An 18,648-nucleotide genomic window follows, 5' to 3' on the forward strand; every position below is an offset into this window, starting at 1 on the left:
TCATTATGAATCCAGTATGTTATTAGTGGGTGAAATTAATCATTTTTCTTTCATCATTTGCTTTGCTTTCAAACTGAGATGAAACGGGTCAAACACTGCTTATCCTCTGCGTGCGTGCGTGTGCCCGCAGGCTGTCCTTCTTCTGGGGCATCGGCATGAACTTCTACATGGAGATCGCCAAGCTGAGGGCCGCCAGGCGTCTCTGGGCCACGCTGATCCAGAAGCAGTTCCAGCCCACCAACCCCAAGTCCCTCCTCCTCCGCACCCACTGCCAGACCTCCGGCTGGTCCCTAACGGAGCAGGTGATTAATTGTGTAGCATCTACAGTAGCTGCTATCTTTGCTTTACACGGGGAATGGGTTAGCCTAGCGATTGTAATACTTGCACTTGGTTCTATGAACATCTTTACTGTACCGACAGCGATATATTGTTTCACTTCTTATGACAAATGTACTTATTGTAACAAATGCACTTATTGTAAGTCGCTTTGGATAAAAGCGTCTGCTAAATGCCCTAAATGGGAATGTAAATGTAAATGATCGCACGCTGAACCTGAATCACTGTGAACGTCACAGGCAACACCCCATCCATGGGCCCACTTGGTGGGCTTACCTGGTCATTATCTTCCCCCAGTGTGCCTGGCTCACACTGCTTTTGAGGGAGATTGGTCATTTGAAGAAGGGACAATTAAAGACGCTTTTCACAGTGGTGAAATCGTAACACAGTGGGCGCTACTCGTAACGCTTATTATGGGTCTGCTGGCAAACCTTATATACTAAGGGAATGGGTAGTGAAGTAGCGAAGATGACACACATTAACCATGGGCCATTTTGTCAGAGCTTTCATAGCAGGTTAGCCTGCGTTATCCGTGTCAAAGCACCTGTAATGGTCAAGGTACGTTGTCCTCACTCGTTTATCCTACTACCCTGGCCCTGGTAATGGAAAATGCAACACCTAAGCTCTTGCAAGGAAAGAGATCAGGAAACAAACAATATAAAGCTCGAAACTTCGAGAACTTGAAGAAAGTAATTATAACACCTGCTTCCACAGCTTCGGCTCACCGTATTTTGATCGTCGTGCTCTGTGATTCCCCCCATGAGCTCCAAGCAAAGGCTGGGATCAAACAATACCCATACAAGGCTGCAAACTCAATCAACTCCCATTGTTTGAGTTGTGTTCATGGTCTTTCTAACACGACTCGGTTCGCTAAGAACTGGTGGATTACCTTTCACCCAGTTTCCCCTCCTCTGCTAACCTAGCCTTGCTTACACTTTCCCTTTGGTAGATACCCTTGTCCATTTCCTTGACAATGTTTTCTAACCATTAGATTAGGGTAAGACCTACAATAGAAATCAAAACCTCGAGAACTCTACTGAATAGGGGAATATTGCTGTATACTGTTGAATGGAGTATAGGATGACCTTTCCAAGACACAAGAATCTTGCCAGGAGACTCACCAAACACTCTGTGTTCTTCCGTGCGTGGGTTTATGTTTTCATCTCATTCATACATCATTTAAAAAATAAGATATGGATTATAATCATTCAAAGGGTAGATCAAATCCTCACAGTGTATATAAAAGTAGCAGATCCATAATTAGTGTTTTAACTCGTCCCTTGAAAGGGTCTATTGGTGTGGTACTGTATCTGTCTTTTATTGTCTAAGCCTGCTGATCCATAATTAAATTCCAATGTTTAAAAGAAATGTGGCATGATACTTTGATAGTCCTTGTCTAGCATCTCATCTGATCAAATCCATATGTTTAACTTTTGAACATATGGATTTGAATATGTCTGATATCATATTCCGTCTATTCATTTATTATTGTTTTATTTAATGATCGCTACTTTCCTTACGCCTGAGCCCTCTCGTTAACGCAGTACATTAAGTCATGTCATTTCCCATTCTTTTGTTTTATTCATTAATTTAAAGCCACTATACAAATTGAGTTCACTTTGACGACGAGGATGATGAAGATGGGGGCGAGGATGACGCTGACGACAATACCTTTTTATATTGCCCAGGACCCGTACAACAACGTGGTGCGCACGGTGATCGAGGCCATGGCGGCGGTGTTCGGCGGCACCCAGTCTCTCCACACCAACTCGTTCGACGAGGCACTCGGCCTGCCCACCGTCAAGAGCGCCCGCATCGCCCGCAACACCCAGATCATCATCCAGGAGGAGTCGGGCATCCCCAAGGTGGCCGACCCCTGGGGGGGATCCCACATGATGGAGTCCCTGACCGACGACGTCTACGCCACCGCCCTCAAGGTGGGTGTTTGATTACTCCCCCAGTGAAGGGGGGTTTAGGGCTGAACGATTTGGGGAAATAATCCACAAATCGCATACTTATTGCGATTACTTCTGCCAATGTTTCAATTGCGATTATTTTTTTCTTTTCTTTTTTAAAGTTCCTTATGTTCTTTATTATTCACTAAACAAGCAATAAATCATTCTATAGTATGACCGACACAACATTTGAAGCAGTCAACAATATATAGGCCAGGCCTATGCGTTGCGATGAATTGATGTATAGATATATATTATATTATAACATCTTTATTTAACTTTTGAATTGTGAAAGAAAAATAAATGCGAATCTTACTGAACCCCAGTCAGTAACAGGAACAAATCACCAAAAATGATAAAATTAGATTTAACACAGACTTCGCGATTTGCAAATCGCGTTCTATTACATTGTGATTTTGGTTTGAATTTGATTCATCGTTCAGCCCTATAGAAGTTTGGCAAACTGGCCGGCCGGAAGGGACTTAGTTTCGAAGCCCCTTGTGTGAAGCCGCACGTCTCTCCAGGTTTTGAACCTAAAACCGTTTTTTGTTTTTTTAGCAGAGGCATTTAGCAGACGCTTTTATCTATAGCCACTTCCAATAAGTCCATTTGTCATAGGAAGGTGAAACAACAATATATTACTGTCGGTGAAGTAAGGTTCATAGAACCAAGTGCAAAGCATTAACAGTCCAATGGTATGCTACTTTATGGATGCTTATATATATATAGTTGTTAGTGGGCCCTTAATACAGTATTCGAAGACGTTCAAGAAATTCAGCCTTGGTGCAGAATTACAGCCACTACGAGCCAGTCCCACAATGAGCTTTCCACAAACGTGCCGAGGCGGCTCAAGATGGAGGGTGGGGGTGTGGCCCTGAACAGCTTGCAGCCACAGTACCATGCGCTCTGTTTACAGTGGATGTATCGCAAAAGACACTTATAGTATAACACCATGTTATGTGTGGATGGTGAAGCTTCATCTAAAAAGTGATTTATTTAATGCCTGTATGTTTTATGTAATGACCCCTTCATACGCATCGCTGATTATTTCATATGCAACAACGGTACTAGAAACGTATCACAAAGTTGGCGTGGGACATCACGCCCCCCTTTTTTTCATAAAACCCTATCGACCCAGAATGCATTATTTTTAATCAGCTAGTGTTCAATTCCAGCTGAGACCATGGGTTCACCAGCTCTTTACATCCAAAAGAATAATACATGGTAAAAAAGGCAAGGGAAGGGTGGTTTGTTCCTTTATGTATGGCGGATCATTACAGTATCTAAAGCTCTTGAAGGATGGTTATAGGGAAGGCAGGGAGCGTGAGAAATGCACAGCAATCACCGGTTTGATCATTGTGAGAGCCATAAGGAAAACTGAATCTAATCTCAAGAACATCTGAACCATGAAACAAATTTCCTATAGAACTCCAACAGTAGCACACTTTTTACGTTTAACATGACCATGTAACCATGTTGCTTCTGTTTTATACAAAACACGAACGTATGCTACCTCCTATCATCAAGCTACTTGTTGTGTTACGTTCTCTCTTCATGCTTCCTGCATTTAGTTTGAAGCCATTCATGAGCTTCAAACTACTATGCCACCTGCCGTATCATGCATTCTTCTACTGCTCTTTTCTGTGTAGTTTATCAATGATCTCTGTTTTTTCTTTGTAGTTCATTGAGGAAATTGAGGAAATGGGAGGCATGGCCAAAGCTGTGGCAGAAGGAATTCCTAAACTACGCATTGAGGAATGTGCAGCGCGCAAGCAGGCTCGCATCGATTCAGGTACTCATTGACCCACACCCATAAAAGACTCATTGTAAGAGATGTGCCAGGACTACACGTCAATGCGTTCCAAGCTTTGTAACAAACACGTATATTCTGTTATCAAGAATTATGCTCTCATGTCAATATAAAAGCTATCTATATATCGTAAAATATATCGATCGTATAATATCAAACATAGTGTTTGGTAGTTCTATACGTACATAATTTATAGTAACTGTCAAATGTGTTTTTATACCCACCTCGTGCATGTGGCATGAATCTATTCACCATTCAACCTGTCCGCCTTCATCTATAATATAGTGTCTATATATCCGATCGATTTCCCATAATCCTCTTTTCCCCCTGTTTTTTATTAACCCTTATCCTTTCATAATGAGACAACACATCACTCACTCAGGTATGGCATGCCTTAAGCCCAACTGATCCCAGTTAAGCTTCAGGAGGGATAAAAACACCAGGAGTTGAACTGTACCTTGGGAAACGTATTAGGATGGAGTTGCAGCAGCGGAGGTGAAAGGTTTTTTTCCCTCTCACAAATTTCTTTTGTGTGCTCGCAAAGCGCACCCTGCCGGGAGATTTCTATGTGTCTGCCAGCACCAGAAGGGTGTACATACAGTACATTTGTTCACAGTAATGAGCAAGGGAAATATGGAGAGATTGAACATAATAAGTATAATCTTTAAAACAATTATTTACATATATTTAACAAAAAATATATTATATCAACAACCACCCTGTACAGTAAAATCACATAACACAAATGCTACAACAATCGAAAAGGTCTGTGCCTCCAACCCATGCATCTTCCCACTCCCTCCCCTCTCCCCATCACAAAGGTTGTAGTAGGACCATAAAGAGCCCATGCCTCTATTGAACAAGTTTGGGGCTCTAGAGTCAATAATGGCGACGCTACTGAAATTGTTGCTAAAAAAAAAAAGTATATTGACATTTTTGCTAAAAAGAAATTCCTTAAAAATAAGTAGAGATATATTTTTCAAAATTAAATGTTGCAGTAAGACCATAAAGAGCCCATGCCTATATGGGGAACGTTTTGGGGCTCTAGAGTCAATAATGGCAATGCTATTGAAATTGTAAAAAATCGTCAAAAATAAGAAGAGATATATTTTTCAAAACTAAAGGTTGAAGTAGGACCATAAAGAGGCCATGCCTCTGTGGAACGAGTTTTGGGGCTCTAGACAGCTCATAGAAGCCAATGCAATTCACTGTTCGCTAAAGACGACTCGTTTGGATGAAAACAACGTTGTAGCTGTTTCTCTAGGTTACTACATTTAGCTGGAAGTGTCAATTGTGTCGCAACGATGTTTCACTGATGATCTATTGAACCGCAAACTCAGAATCAGCCAATTTATTTCCAACTTTACGCAAGTTCCTCTCCGTTTATATGCTTTACTCACAGGTGTGTGAATTGACCTGGATATGAAGCGTCCGTAGCACAAAATAATATGTTTCTAAAGAGACAACGGAGCTCTCCTCTCCTCTCCGTTGATATGCTTCACTCAGGTATGTGAATTGACCTTGATATGAAGCGTCCGCAGCGCAAAATAATATAACAATCGTATTTTAAAGAGATAAGCTGAGGCTCTCATCTCTTCTTGTTAAAAAAATAAAGAAATTCAGCAGCGGCGGTCATATTTCAGCAGCGGCATACAGCCGCTGCTAGGTGGATATAGGGGAAACACTGAGGCAGATGGCGTAGCACAGAGATTATTAGCACCACAGAGCTAATTTCACCTGAATATACAACAATGCATTACTCGTACTTGGAGTACTCACTTAGGATGCTTCTCCAGGAAAAAGTACACCGTAAATGGTTAACTTTGGAGCATCCACAAACGCAATTAGAGATCAATAGGTATAGTCCTAGCACTATGCTATGATCGAGCTTTCCTTTGGTTCAAAGAGAAACCCTTTTACCTGACACACTCAGGACTCACTTCTTAGGACTCAAGGTTGCCATCCCAACCTTTCCAGGGAAGGTCAATCTCCTACAGGGAAGGTCGATTCCAAGTCTTGGAGAAAGGGAGAATGTTCCGATTTTGGTGAAAAAGTTTTTTTTTTTACAAGATGTGAATATGCTTCATTTTCCATATGTGTTAGGTTTAATCTAGCCTTGACTAATGTATCCACGTCCTCCTACGCGAGGTGGAAGATGCAAAGGGAAGTGGAGGTGAAGAGGTTGAACGAGACGCAGAAGCTTGGATGATTAAAATATGTTGCGTTCTGCCAAGCGTAAGGGTTGAATTGTATAGTTATTTCAGAACAGATGAGTCCACTGCCTTGACTCGAACAAACGCAAACAAACGCCAAATGCCAAATACTGGAGCATGGCATTCAGCCCATTCACTGGATAGATCCCTTTCTGCATTTCAGCTCAATCAACCAGAGATACAAATCAAAGCAAAGTTTGGAACGAGTGCAGTGGAAACCAAGTGCGTCCAAGCTCTAATAGATGATATAACAATAGCAATGAACGGATCCGAGCACATAATAGTTTAAACAAAGGCTTTCTGGTGGCTACTGAATTAGCATTCCTAGCTTGACTGTTGTATTATGTTCGTTACGTAACTTGCCTCAAGGTCAATTCAATTTAAAACAATCAACATCAGATACATAATGAACGCACAGAAATCGTCAGTTGTTTGAGCAGACGCCCGTATCACTCATGTACATCTAATGAGTCCGACCCAAGTAATACACCCCTTTTCCCAGTGGTGTCATCGTTGGAGAACCCACAGGTGTCAGTCACAACACGTAATTATGGGTCTGCTGCTTTCATGTACCGCAGCAAAGGGTAGTGAGGGCGAGAAATGTCCTGGGGTAAAGGGGCTCTGATCACTGCATTCATGCTATGACAGCATGGAGAGCAGACTTGTCTAGTGAAGATCTACTACCCCTTCCCCGGTAGAAATTAAAGAGCAGAATCATAATGAGGGTTTTGAGCGACACCTCTTGGACGCCTCTGGGAAACGGGTCGATAGGGAAAGGGAAGCTGACGTCTCACTGTGTCGAACGCCACGGCGAACCACTCAATGTTGAGAGGTTGCTGCCTTGTTGTTGGTCGGTTGGTTCCGTCTCATAAGATGGCGCTCGGTGGGATGTAACTTCCCATTCCCTATTGGTAGCACTTTATGATATACGTCTCTCCGGGGCCCTGCGTTTGGAAACATCACTCCTCCTTAATTATGTGCATGGGCTTTGGGAGCAGCAACAGCAGAAGACTTGCTAAGCCCTGTGTTTGAGTTCCTGCCCTCATCTGTAGGCATTGGCTTCAGCCAAATACTTGGCACTCGCAAGCAAACTGTGCATCCTAGGATAAGTCCCCTCCATTTGTTGGTCTAGCTGGATGTCGAGATTACTTCCAAGATTTCCTTGCTCCGCATCCTAGGGCGATTGGAGTGTGTGTGTCTTCCTTTCCCCCAGGGGGTGGGGGGGGGAGAGGGGCTGGAGAAGGAGCCAGTGTAATGCCTGGGTTACTAAACCTATACCTGGTCCAAAATGTACTTTGATAATCCTTTGACCTTCCAGAGTGGAAAACAATAGACTGGCGAGGCAATTTACCTTTTTCATACGCAGTGATCCAAGGGCAAAGACAGATGATGGCTCTACGAGGCCACATCGACCGTGGTCGGTCTGTGACATCGTCCCTGGTTTAGTCTGACGTTGTAACCCTGTATATAAAACCAGCAGACCCGTAGCTAGTGAAAAGGAATCAATATCCCGTTAAATAAAGGATTAATGGCTGCTACTTCTGAACGGGCTGCTGTGATGTTCGTCATACAGAACCTAGCCACATCTAATTGCTTCCACAATAGAATAGTGGAAAGTATTGTGTTGCAGTTTGGAGAAGGGTACTGGCCCTCTATTACTTTTCTATTTTTTATTTTCTGTAAGCATGTACTTAGTTTTTTTAATGTTATTTTATGGCTCTGTGATATACATTTTACCATTTGTCTTCATTATATTTACTAATCACAAATTGCAACTCATTTAAATTTATTCGCAAACTGATTGTATTCTGTCATTCACCAAATCATTTGTTATCCAGAAAGTGGCTACCTAACTATGTCTCATTAACCCTAGGTTAATATGAAAGATACACGACAGAATGATTCTTATTTCTTTAAATGCCCTTATTATCGCGTTATATAGGGGACCAAAAAATATGATTAATCACGAAAATGAACTGTTGTGTTCTTTTCCTCTCTATCTTGGTTTGCGTTGCCTGTGGTTTTTAATGCAGGTTTTCAAAATAAAAACCCACAGGTTGATAACGGCAACAATCATTTCTAATTTCACAACGGGTTACATGGCCACTTCTCGGCACAGCTGATTAGTTCTACAACTGAAACTAAAAAGCAATCCTTGACTTTGTTGATTACAGTTTTGTTTCTACTTCTCAACTGTAAATGGCTGATGGCTTGTGCCTCAAATTTACCTTACCAGCTGTGTGACTGTTAACATATGAACCTAACCTCACGACTACAGTGTTAAAGTATGGCTTCGTAGGAGGCACACAAATTCATGTGTCTCCGATTGAAGAAACAGACGTGGGATTCCTTTTTCTTCCAGTTAGGGCTTCAGCATTTCATTGAATTCCACTAAAACAAATTACAAGCTCCATTAAGACAGAAAGCTTTTTGGGCTTCAGAACATCACTAATGGATAAGGAGCTAGATAATCATGCAATACCAGGCTTCATCTTCTATTTTTGTGTATTAAAGCAGTGCATGCTTTTAACCGAAGTGCATCCTGTCATAGCATGACGGGAGTGATCAGAACTCCCGCACGAGGAGTGTTCTTGCCCTCCTCTTTTATTTAACGATTAAGCCTCATGGAACAATGCTGTACTATCCTCTCGGGATCTGAATCTGACACACGGGCTTGCTATGGCATGGCATCCTTCTCATCAATTATTCGTGGATGGTGTGTGCACTAGCTGCACGTCTCTGGACTGCATTGTCAAACGATTTTTAACACTTACAGACCAATTGGTTGATAGAGAGTCGATTCCCCAGATTCGAATTACCACCGCAAGTGTCCTAGTGCTCTCTTATCAGCGTGATCGCATGGAGGCCTTCACAGTAATCTCCTCCTAAGATCTGTCATGCACACGCTTGATACTCAAAGGCGACAATGTCCCAGCCCTGTTGTTCATGCTAGCATACATGCCTGCCTTCTTTCCCTGAAGGAGACATGGGCTTGCCGGGTCCTGTCGGATCCCCGTAGCATGTATTCTATTATCACACAGCCAAAGTTTCAACCCTAGGCATCGGCCTGCATATTGCCACTGCTCCACTTGAAATGCATGCAAGGGGTGATGAGCCCCTCAGCTTTTCCTTTTGGTTCAAACACAGTTTGATGGTCTTGGACAGGAAGGTTCTGCATTGTAAGCTGCTGAGTGCAGGAGTTCACTTCAAGCCCTACTTCAATTCTCACATGCACTTGGTCACATGGTGATGCACCAGCACTGCAAATCTGGATGTGTGACCCCTTGCAATTCAATCACAGTTTTTCAATCACTTGTTTTGGTCATTCAAAAAAGCTAATCTTTTTTCTGAGCCAATTTTGTAAGATAGACCTTTTTTTTTTTTATCGACACATCTTAGTTTTGAAATGCAAAATTACAGAATTTGAATATCTAATAATGATTATACTTGCTGATGGGAACAGACAGGTGTAAGTGGTATCCCTGATTCCAGGAGGTCTGGGATGCATTCAAACAGAAATATTCTAATACAGTGGTATAATAATAAATAGATGTGCTTAAGCGTTTATGCGGCAAACCCAATTTTCAGTTTGCAATTTGAGATACCTGTCTACACCATCAAACGGTCTGAGTGTGTCAGTGCTGCTTGCCTCGTGAGCGGTTATCCCACCTGATGTCTGTCCCTGTATTCTCACCGTTTCTTTGTGTGTTTCCGACAGCCACTGAGGTCATCGTGGGCGTGAACAAGTATCGCCTGGAGAAGGAGGAGACAGTGGAGGTGCTGGCCATCGACAACACGCTAGTCCGCCAGAAACAGGTGGACAAGCTCAAGAAGGCAAGTGCGGCCCTCGGAGACGTGACGAATGAGATTAGGTGCTTGATTCAATGATACGATTAGATTAGATTCAACTTGTCATTGTGCAGAGTACAAGTGCAGAGACACTGAAATGCAGTTAGCGTCGAAACCAGAAGTGGAAAAAGGCTGTAAAGTGCAGAGTATCTACATGCAGTGGAATAATAGAGACTGCACTATGGACAATACATAGTAAGGTTGGGCGACCGCCTACAAGCTTCCATCGTCCGCTTGCGCCCCCTAGCGATTGCGATAGTCGATACTATCGGCGGGGGGTCGCTGATTTATCACATTAGAAAATTGCCGTTTTATTTTTTAAAAAAACAATGGTCTTCCCCTTGGACCAGCGTGAGCCTCCGCTGATTTAAGTTTGGATGCGTCAGTGCCGGCGGTGCTGTCATGATGACACAGTCGGTGTGTCTCAATAGTGAAACCTGGGAGGGGGGGAGGTCGAGGTCGTCCATATCACCGTTTCATGGAACGCCGGATGCAACTAACTCCGCTCCGCTCATTCACTTTTTTTAAAGCTGATTTATTACATTATAAAATTGCAGTTTATTTTCACATTTTTTCTTAAAAACTATTATCAAGGGGGTCGTCAATAGCACCGTTTCATCTAACGCCGGATGCAACTATTCCTTTGTACTACTTTCAGTTGGTTTCATTGAAGCCGTCTGGTCAACCTCTGACGATTCAACACATCGTAACCAATTCATTTTTCACCCGTTTACCTTTGTTCAACCAATGAACAAATCTACACACTTGTATCTTAAATAATATCTAAACGAAATTTTGATAGCTTTTATACTTTTTTCAGAATCACAGTTTTAGTTTCTTACCGGAATAGTTTTCAGTTGCTCATTAATTTCCTTTGAAGCCAGAGTGTGAGGACGTTCATGCACACACACACGCAATAGCTCCGCCACATAGCCGCATTTATAGACACTTCTGATCCGATTAGAAGTGGAAAAACAGCTCAATCTCAATAAAAAATTATCATAAATATACGCCTCAATCTGAATACAATTCTCTGATCGGAGTAGAATTCCATGTCCCGGTAACTTATCAACCCCAGCGTGTCCGGTTGCTAAGCAACGTCAACGGTGGACTATTTCTCTGCTGATCAACACTAAGAATGGTAATTGTAAAAAGACACACCGTGTGAAGATATTCTTTCATTTGGCAAGGAGCCGTGTAATAAGCGGGATAATGTATAATATAATGTATCCCTTATCATATAAGTCCAGACAAACATAACGGTTGTGCGCAAGACATACGGACGTACGCTTACCACTTTTGTAAGTGCCATATATTCGGATTGCATGATACGAATAGATCTATTTCGTTTAGAAATCTAATCGGATCAGAAGTGTCCATGTTAACGTGGCTTTGACACACACGCAATGGCTCCACCATTGTCTTTACACACACACACACACACACACACACACACACACACACACACACACACACACACACACACACACACACACACACACACACACACACACACACACACACACACACACACACACAGAAAAAGCACCTACATATAAACAGACATAGACACACACACACACATAGATGAGCGACCATCAGTTTTTCAGGGTGAGATGCAGCGGAGTGTGATGTCATTTCGCCGTGAGAGCAGACGGGTAGATTTCGAGCCCCTCCCCTCACCTCCCCTCCCCTCTCCTCTCCTCTCGTAGCAGTGAGGGAATACGTCAGGTCAGCGCAACAGTTACGCTAACTTCAATCACAATTTGCGGGGCTTTTTAAGCTGTAAAATTAGCCACAACACCACACACAGCACACCACAGTGCTGTTTTTCTGGGAAGTAAAAAAAAAATCCCTATCCCCATCCCTAATACATAGTTAAGTATGGAGAATAGTATACATTTAGGATATACAGTATATATACAGTGCATTATAAGAGCAGTGTATAAACAGTATGGACATGTTTATACAGTCAATAAGTTATTAAAAACCATACTGCAATGTCCGGGGGGGTCGGGTTTCAGTCACTGGGGGAAGGTGTGTGTGTGTGTGTGTGTGTGTGTGTGTGTGGGTGTGTGTGTGTATGTGTGTTTTGGGGGGGGGGGGGATTTGGGCTGGTTCATTGGCTACTTGGTTTCCATTGAGGTGGCGAGTTCAGCAGGGTTACAGCTGCAGGGAAAAGGCTTCCCCTGAACCTGCTGGTGTGGGTTACGGAGGGAGACTGAAGACCGCAGACTGTTCAGGGGAGGCTGAACAGTCTGCGGTCGGGATGAGAACAGCCCTCGATGTCACTGCATGCGTTTCGCTGACATCGCTTGCTCTGGACAGCCTCGACGGAGGGGAGTGAGGCCCCGATGATGCTTGAGCTGTTTCCACCACCGTCTGCAGTGCTCTCTGGTCCGAGACAGAGCAGTGGCCTTAACCATACTGTGACGCAGTTGGTAAGGATGCTCTCGATGGTGAGTCCTTTAAGGAAGAAGAGAATCTGGTGAGCCTTCTGGATCAGGGAAGAGGTGTTGAGGGTCCAAGAGAGGTCCTTCCGAAATGAGGACACCCGGAAACTTGAAGCTGATGACACAGGCGACCTTCCGTCTTGTTGATACGGACGGGCTGTGTGTGACACCTTTAGACTTCCTGTAGTCCACGGTGAGCTCTCTGATCTTCTTGGCGTCGAGAGCACGGCTGTTGTCAGCTTAGCACACTGGTTAGGTGCCGAAAGGCCTCGCTGTAGGCCGACTCAACGTTGTTGTTGAGGGAACCACTCACCGTCAGGCTGTCTGCGAACTTAACAATGAACCGTGTACCGTTGTGGAGTCGTAGGTGAAGAGGACAGGGCTCAGCACGAAGCCCTGTGGCACGCCGGCGTTCAGGGGTAGGGTCGAGAAGGCATTGTTATCTAACCTAACAGAACAAGGTCTGGCACTTAGAAAGTCCAGTGTGCAGTTGCAGAGGGAGGTGTTGATGCCCAGGTCACTGAATTTGGTGATCAGTTTAGAGGGGACGATGGTGTTGAATGCTGAAGGGAAGTTGACGAACAGCATTCTCACAATGGAGTTACCGTTGTCCAGGTGTGGAGATGGCATTCTCCGTACTCCTGTTGTGGCGGTAGGCGAATTGGAAGGGGTCCAGTGTGGAACTGTAAACAGGTTTTGAGGTGAGGCAGGACCAGCCTCTCGATACACTTCATGGGGATTGGACAAATGTCATTAGGGCTCGCCGTAGGCCTGCACGATTCGGGGAACACTATGAATCACGATTTTTTTAGCCACGATTTGTCACGATGTTCTCTGCCATGATTTTTTTCTCACGAAATGTAATTTTTATTGCACCCATGAATCATGACAAAAAAAGAAATGGCAGTACCAAACATAGTTTTTTGGCACCTCTAGCACGTTAGGTTTCATATGGCCCTTTATAACTGATTAAAGTGCACTATCAAAAACGGAATGATTTATTTTGTACATATAGCAGCACATTGTCTTTGATTGCTGGCTTTTTATAACTACTGAACCAACTCCACACACCTGTAAATGAAGACTTCAAAAAAAAAAGTAATTTAAAACTTAAATCCACACTCAAGATTGCGATTTCATAACGATTTATCGTGCAGGCCTAGCTCGCCGTACTGGAGTGTTTTGGCACCGGCACGATGGAGGTGACTGTGCCTCTTCTTTGAATAGTAAACAGTGTTGATGCATTTGCCGATTTGGCTGCATCCAATTGGATTGTTTGGTTCCATGTCCAACAGGAAAAACAACTACGCCAAATATGGTCTGGCAAAATGAATGCAATCTCCTGTGGAGAGGTTGTTAAAGGTGCTGTAGGTAACAGGTGAGAGCTGTCGCTGGAGTCGAATTTGTGAATAATTGGATGTTTTTGAGTGAGATGCGCTTTGAGAAGATATGCTTAGAGTTGACAGACCTGACTCTGTACGAGACGATTTCGATTTTAGACTGCTCCCTGCTCCGAGTATTCAGAGTATCTCTTCCCTGATTGGTTGTTGGAATCCCTCTTGCCTTTCAATCACATTCAAGTGAAATGCAACCCCTCTGGGGCACCCCGTTGGCTCACCGGGTAGAGCGCGTACCATTAAGGCTCAGTCCTGTTCTCAGAGACCCTGGTTCGATACCTGCTTGTGGTCCTTTGCAGCATGTACTCCCCTCTATCTCCCATACCTTCCTGTCTATCTCCCTCCACCATAAAGCATAAAAATGCCAAAAATAAATCTTTTAGAAATGCAGCACTTCTCCATAGTGGAGGAATGTAGTGGAGGAAGCAGAGAGGGATGAGACTTTTGTTCTGGTTGTCGTTTGAGAGTCATGTGTCTAACATTAATTGGAGACCTAGAAAAGGATGTCGTTTTGCCTCGATTTGTTTGGACATGGGGTCAACCAAAACCGGACAGCCTCACCTGAGGAGATTGTGGAGGAGATTAAATTGCGACAAACGTCAGCCCTTTTGAACGGAAAGGGCATTTCGCGTCTGCCCGCTCTACTCTGTCGCTACCTGCTAATCTCAAAGGCAACAGAGCATTGGAAACGTCCCTATAATGGCCCTTATCTAAGCTGTTGCCATGGCAAATAATGGCAGAAGCCGCAATGACACATTCTGGCTGGGCTGCACTTGTGAGTAGTTGAAAACCGACTGGGATGGGGAATGGGAAAGCCCTTTTGCACTGATGTCATCAGCTGGCTGCTGCCACATGCCTTCCACATAGACTGTTTTTGTGTATGAAAATAAACACACACTGTCCAAAGTAGATCCAATTCTCATTTTTCCCTTTTTAAATTATATTAAAAGCGTCCTATCAATCATGAGATTTAGTTAATTTACATAACCCATTTCAGCTTTTTACACATTGCCTGCACATTCCCTGATTAATATGCCCAGTGAGTGTAGATGACTTTGTGTATCAGGTCGCACATTATCTCCAATATGAACAATTACTTCCCGAGAATATTGTTTTCCAATTTGGACACATGCTTCTTGTTTTTTGATTTAAGACTGCGGCCTGCTCTTTTCTGACCAATCAAGGCATTACTTCTCTGATTGGTTTGTGAAGTCCATCTTGCCTGTCAATCACATGTGAGAGAAATGCAAGACTTCTCAAAAGTGGAGAAACCTAGGGAGGGATGGAGCACAGAGGAAAGGGACCTTTGTTTTGGTTGTTTAGTTTCTAAATCCTTTCTGCTCTCGCTCTCTGGATAAATGCTGTTTGTTACCTCCAGCACCTTTTTTTTTTTTTTTTTTTTTTTTTTTTTTTTTTAATAATTTATCTAACATTAACGGCAGACCTACACCCAGAAAAGTACAGAATTCTATATTTAGCTTATTGCTTCCTGCATGGAATCCTTTCCATGGAGTCAACAGTGAACCGGGCAGCAACACCTGACAAGATGGTGGAGGTGTTTTTAATTGCCTCAAATTAGCCCTTTAGTTCAACCGAAAGAGCATTTAACCGCATCTGCCCACCCCCTCTGTCCCTTCCTGCTAATCTCAAAGGTAACCGAGCATTGGAAACATCCCTATAATGGCCCTCATCTAAGCTGTTGCCATGGCAAATAATGGCAGAAGCCTCAAAGATTGACACATTGTGCTGTAGATACCCTCGACTGGGATAAACACATGCACAAACATGCCAATAATAACAATCAAAATCACGATTTAGACCTCTGCTAATTGTGAGTTGCAATTCATTATTTGAAAAAATATATACACACGCGGTGTGGTGAAATGGGAACACTTTTACATTTACTTAATCAGCTGGCTGCGGCCATATGCCTTCGACTACCCTTTCAGTTTATGAAAATGAACACACGCTGTCCAAAGTAGATCCAAGAGTTTGGCTTCAAGCCTTGATTTCGTCCATTATCAAGAGACGAATGACATTCTGGGCTGCGTCTGATCTGTTTCTATTGAGAGATTTATTTTGAACTGAAACAATTGTATGCTGGTCTGCCATATTTCTCAATGTTCTCTACTAGCCTTTGTGTCTCATTCACAATAGGTTTTCCCTTTTTTAATTTTATTAAAAGCATGTTCTCAATCATGAGATTTAAAAGAAAGAAATGCATGTTCATGTAATCTATGTTACACAGTCTGGATACGCATTTGATTGTATTACTTAAATACTTTTGACCTACAGATTTGTACACATTGCCTGCACATTCCCATTTTAATATGCCTGATACAAGATACAAGATTGTTTATTGTCATATACACAATGGAAACATAGTTTGCACTGGGCAATGAAATTCTTAATTTGCAAGTTCCCTTCACACAAAATATGCTTAAAATAAAGTAGATAAATAAACTAAACTACAAAAAAATCTGTACAAAAGGCAGAATTTTGTTAAACAAAAACAGTTAAATATAAGGTGCTGTTTAGCATGTGCAATGTTCGCATACAGCAGAAGGCCATGAAAGACATTGAAATATAAGTTTGAATATATACATTGGATATTGAATATTATTAGTAGATAAGAACATAGTGCAAATGAAGCTCAAAGTTGAAAATAAATACAGTTCACAGTATTGAATATAGTGCAAATACATAGGTGTCATCAGTGTTTGAGAGAGTCATTCAGGAGCCTGTGGGTAAAAACTGTTTTTAAGTCTGGTTGTTCTGGCTTTCACGCTCCTGTAGCGTCTGCCAGATGGTAGCAGTGTGAACAGTGTGTGCTGGGGGTGTGTAGTGTCCTTGGTGATGTTGTGTGCCCTCTTTGTGACCCGGGTGTTGTAAATGTCTTGAAGTGGTGGGAAGGCTGCTCCACAGATGTATTGTGCAGTTTTAATCACACGTTGGAGAGCCTTCCTTTCCTGTACCGTGCAGTTTCCAAACCACACTGTGATGGAGTTGCTCAGGAGGCTCTCCACTGTACACCTGTAGAAGTTGCTGAGGAGGTTGGATGACAGTCCAAATTTCCTCAGCTTTCTTAAGAAGTACAGCCGCTGCTGAGACTTCTTGGCCATGTGCTGGGTGTTGTGAGACCAGGAGAGGTCCTCGCTGATGTAGGTACCGATTTAAAGGTTTCACCCTCTCTACCTGAGTCTCGCCGATGTGTAATGGACTGTGCTGGTCTCTCCTCTTCATTGGGTCGATAATCAACTCCTTAGTCTTCTCTGTGTTTAAGGAGAGATTATTTGTGTGGCACCAGGACACCAGCTGAGCCACCTCCTCCCTGTAGTCTGTCTCCACCCCACCAGTTATCAGTACGATGACTGTTGTGTCATCCGCAAACTTGATGATGGTGGTGTTGCGCTGGGTGGAGGCACAGTCGTAGGTGAAGAGGGTGTACAGCAGCGGACTCAGCCGTCCTTGTGCCTGATGTCTGGGTACCAACTCTGACTGTCTGGGGTCTGTCTGTGATGAAATCCAGAGACCAGCTGCAGAGGGAAGGTGTCAGTCCGAGGATGAGGAGCTTCTCAGCCAGTCTGGTTGGAAGGGCCGTGTTAAATGCTGAGCTGTAGTCGATAAACAGCATTCGAACATACGTGTCCTTGTTCTCCAGATGTATGTGAGCTGTGTGGATGGCGGTGTTTACTGCGTCGTCAGTGGACCGGTTCCGACGGTGCGCAAACCATAGGGGGTCCAGGGGGTCCGGGATGGTCTTTTTAATGTGGGACATGATTATCCTCTCAAAACAAAAAAAATGATAGGTTACTTTCTGTGCATCTGCGAAGGACATAATCTGCAATTATTATTCCCTCCTTTTTGCACTGATCTTTTCGGTGGTGGTAAGGTAAGTGGCATCTTCACCTTTTCTTGGTGGAAGGTCAGCTGGCATTCTCTGTGAAAGCACGGATGAATAGGGCCGAACACAGCTGTGGAAGGAAATCTGCAATAATGCCATTCAGAAGGTGCGGTGGTGTGGGTCCCACTCTCCATGACCTTAAGACCGTGGCCAGTCATTGGATTTCAACATCAAATTAAACCTTAGTGGTACAGGCCTCATTCACCTAGCAGCCATCCATGTTCAAAACACTGGAACGAGCTATGTGGTTGATGGTCTTGGAACTGCATGCAGTTCCAACACCCAGCAAGATTAGAATCACATAGCTCATTCCATGCATTCAAATTTAATGCAGTCAGCTTTGTGTTAAAAGGATACTGCGTACAATAGCTGGTTTTGAAATGAATAATTGAATAGCGATGGGATTCTTTCAAATATGACATTGCGTGGCATGACAAAGTACTACTTACAATGAAGATAATTGTATTTCTGACAACCCATATCCTTTCACTGCGAATACACTGAATTGGTTCAATGAAGAACTGCAATTGAAAGATAATGTTCTTGCTCTCTCGCTCTCGCTCTCTCTGACGCAGGTGAGAGAAAGCAGAGACACCGCGGAGGCCAAGAGGTGTCTGTCTGCCATCGAGGAGTGTGCACGGACCAGAGAGGGAAACCTTCTGGGCCTGGCTGTAGACGCAGCCCGGGCAAGGTACCCCTTACCCCTGACCCCCTGTCCATTGCCCGTAGCA

At 43.4% G+C, this 18,648-nt stretch overlaps 1 protein-coding gene across 2 annotated transcripts in view; it reads left to right on the forward strand.

Annotated features, from left to right (window-relative positions):
- Positions 1–18,648, forward strand: part of mmut (methylmalonyl CoA mutase) — a 30,903-nt gene that overhangs the window by 5,302 nt on the left and 6,953 nt on the right. For both annotated transcript variants that reach the window (XM_079753481.1, XM_079753482.1), the window contains exons 5-9: positions 131–302; positions 2,025–2,273; positions 3,972–4,083; positions 10,033–10,148; positions 18,493–18,608. In XM_079753481.1, the coding sequence (XP_079609607.1) occupies positions 131–302; positions 2,025–2,273; positions 3,972–4,083; positions 10,033–10,148; positions 18,493–18,608 (765 nt within the window). The remainder of the gene's footprint in view (positions 1–130; positions 303–2,024; positions 2,274–3,971; positions 4,084–10,032; positions 10,149–18,492; positions 18,609–18,648) is intronic.

This window comes from Pollachius pollachius (assembly GCF_949987615.1).
Source record: "Pollachius pollachius genome assembly, chromosome: 16".
Taxonomy (NCBI): Eukaryota; Metazoa; Chordata; class Actinopteri; order Gadiformes; family Gadidae; genus Pollachius; species Pollachius pollachius.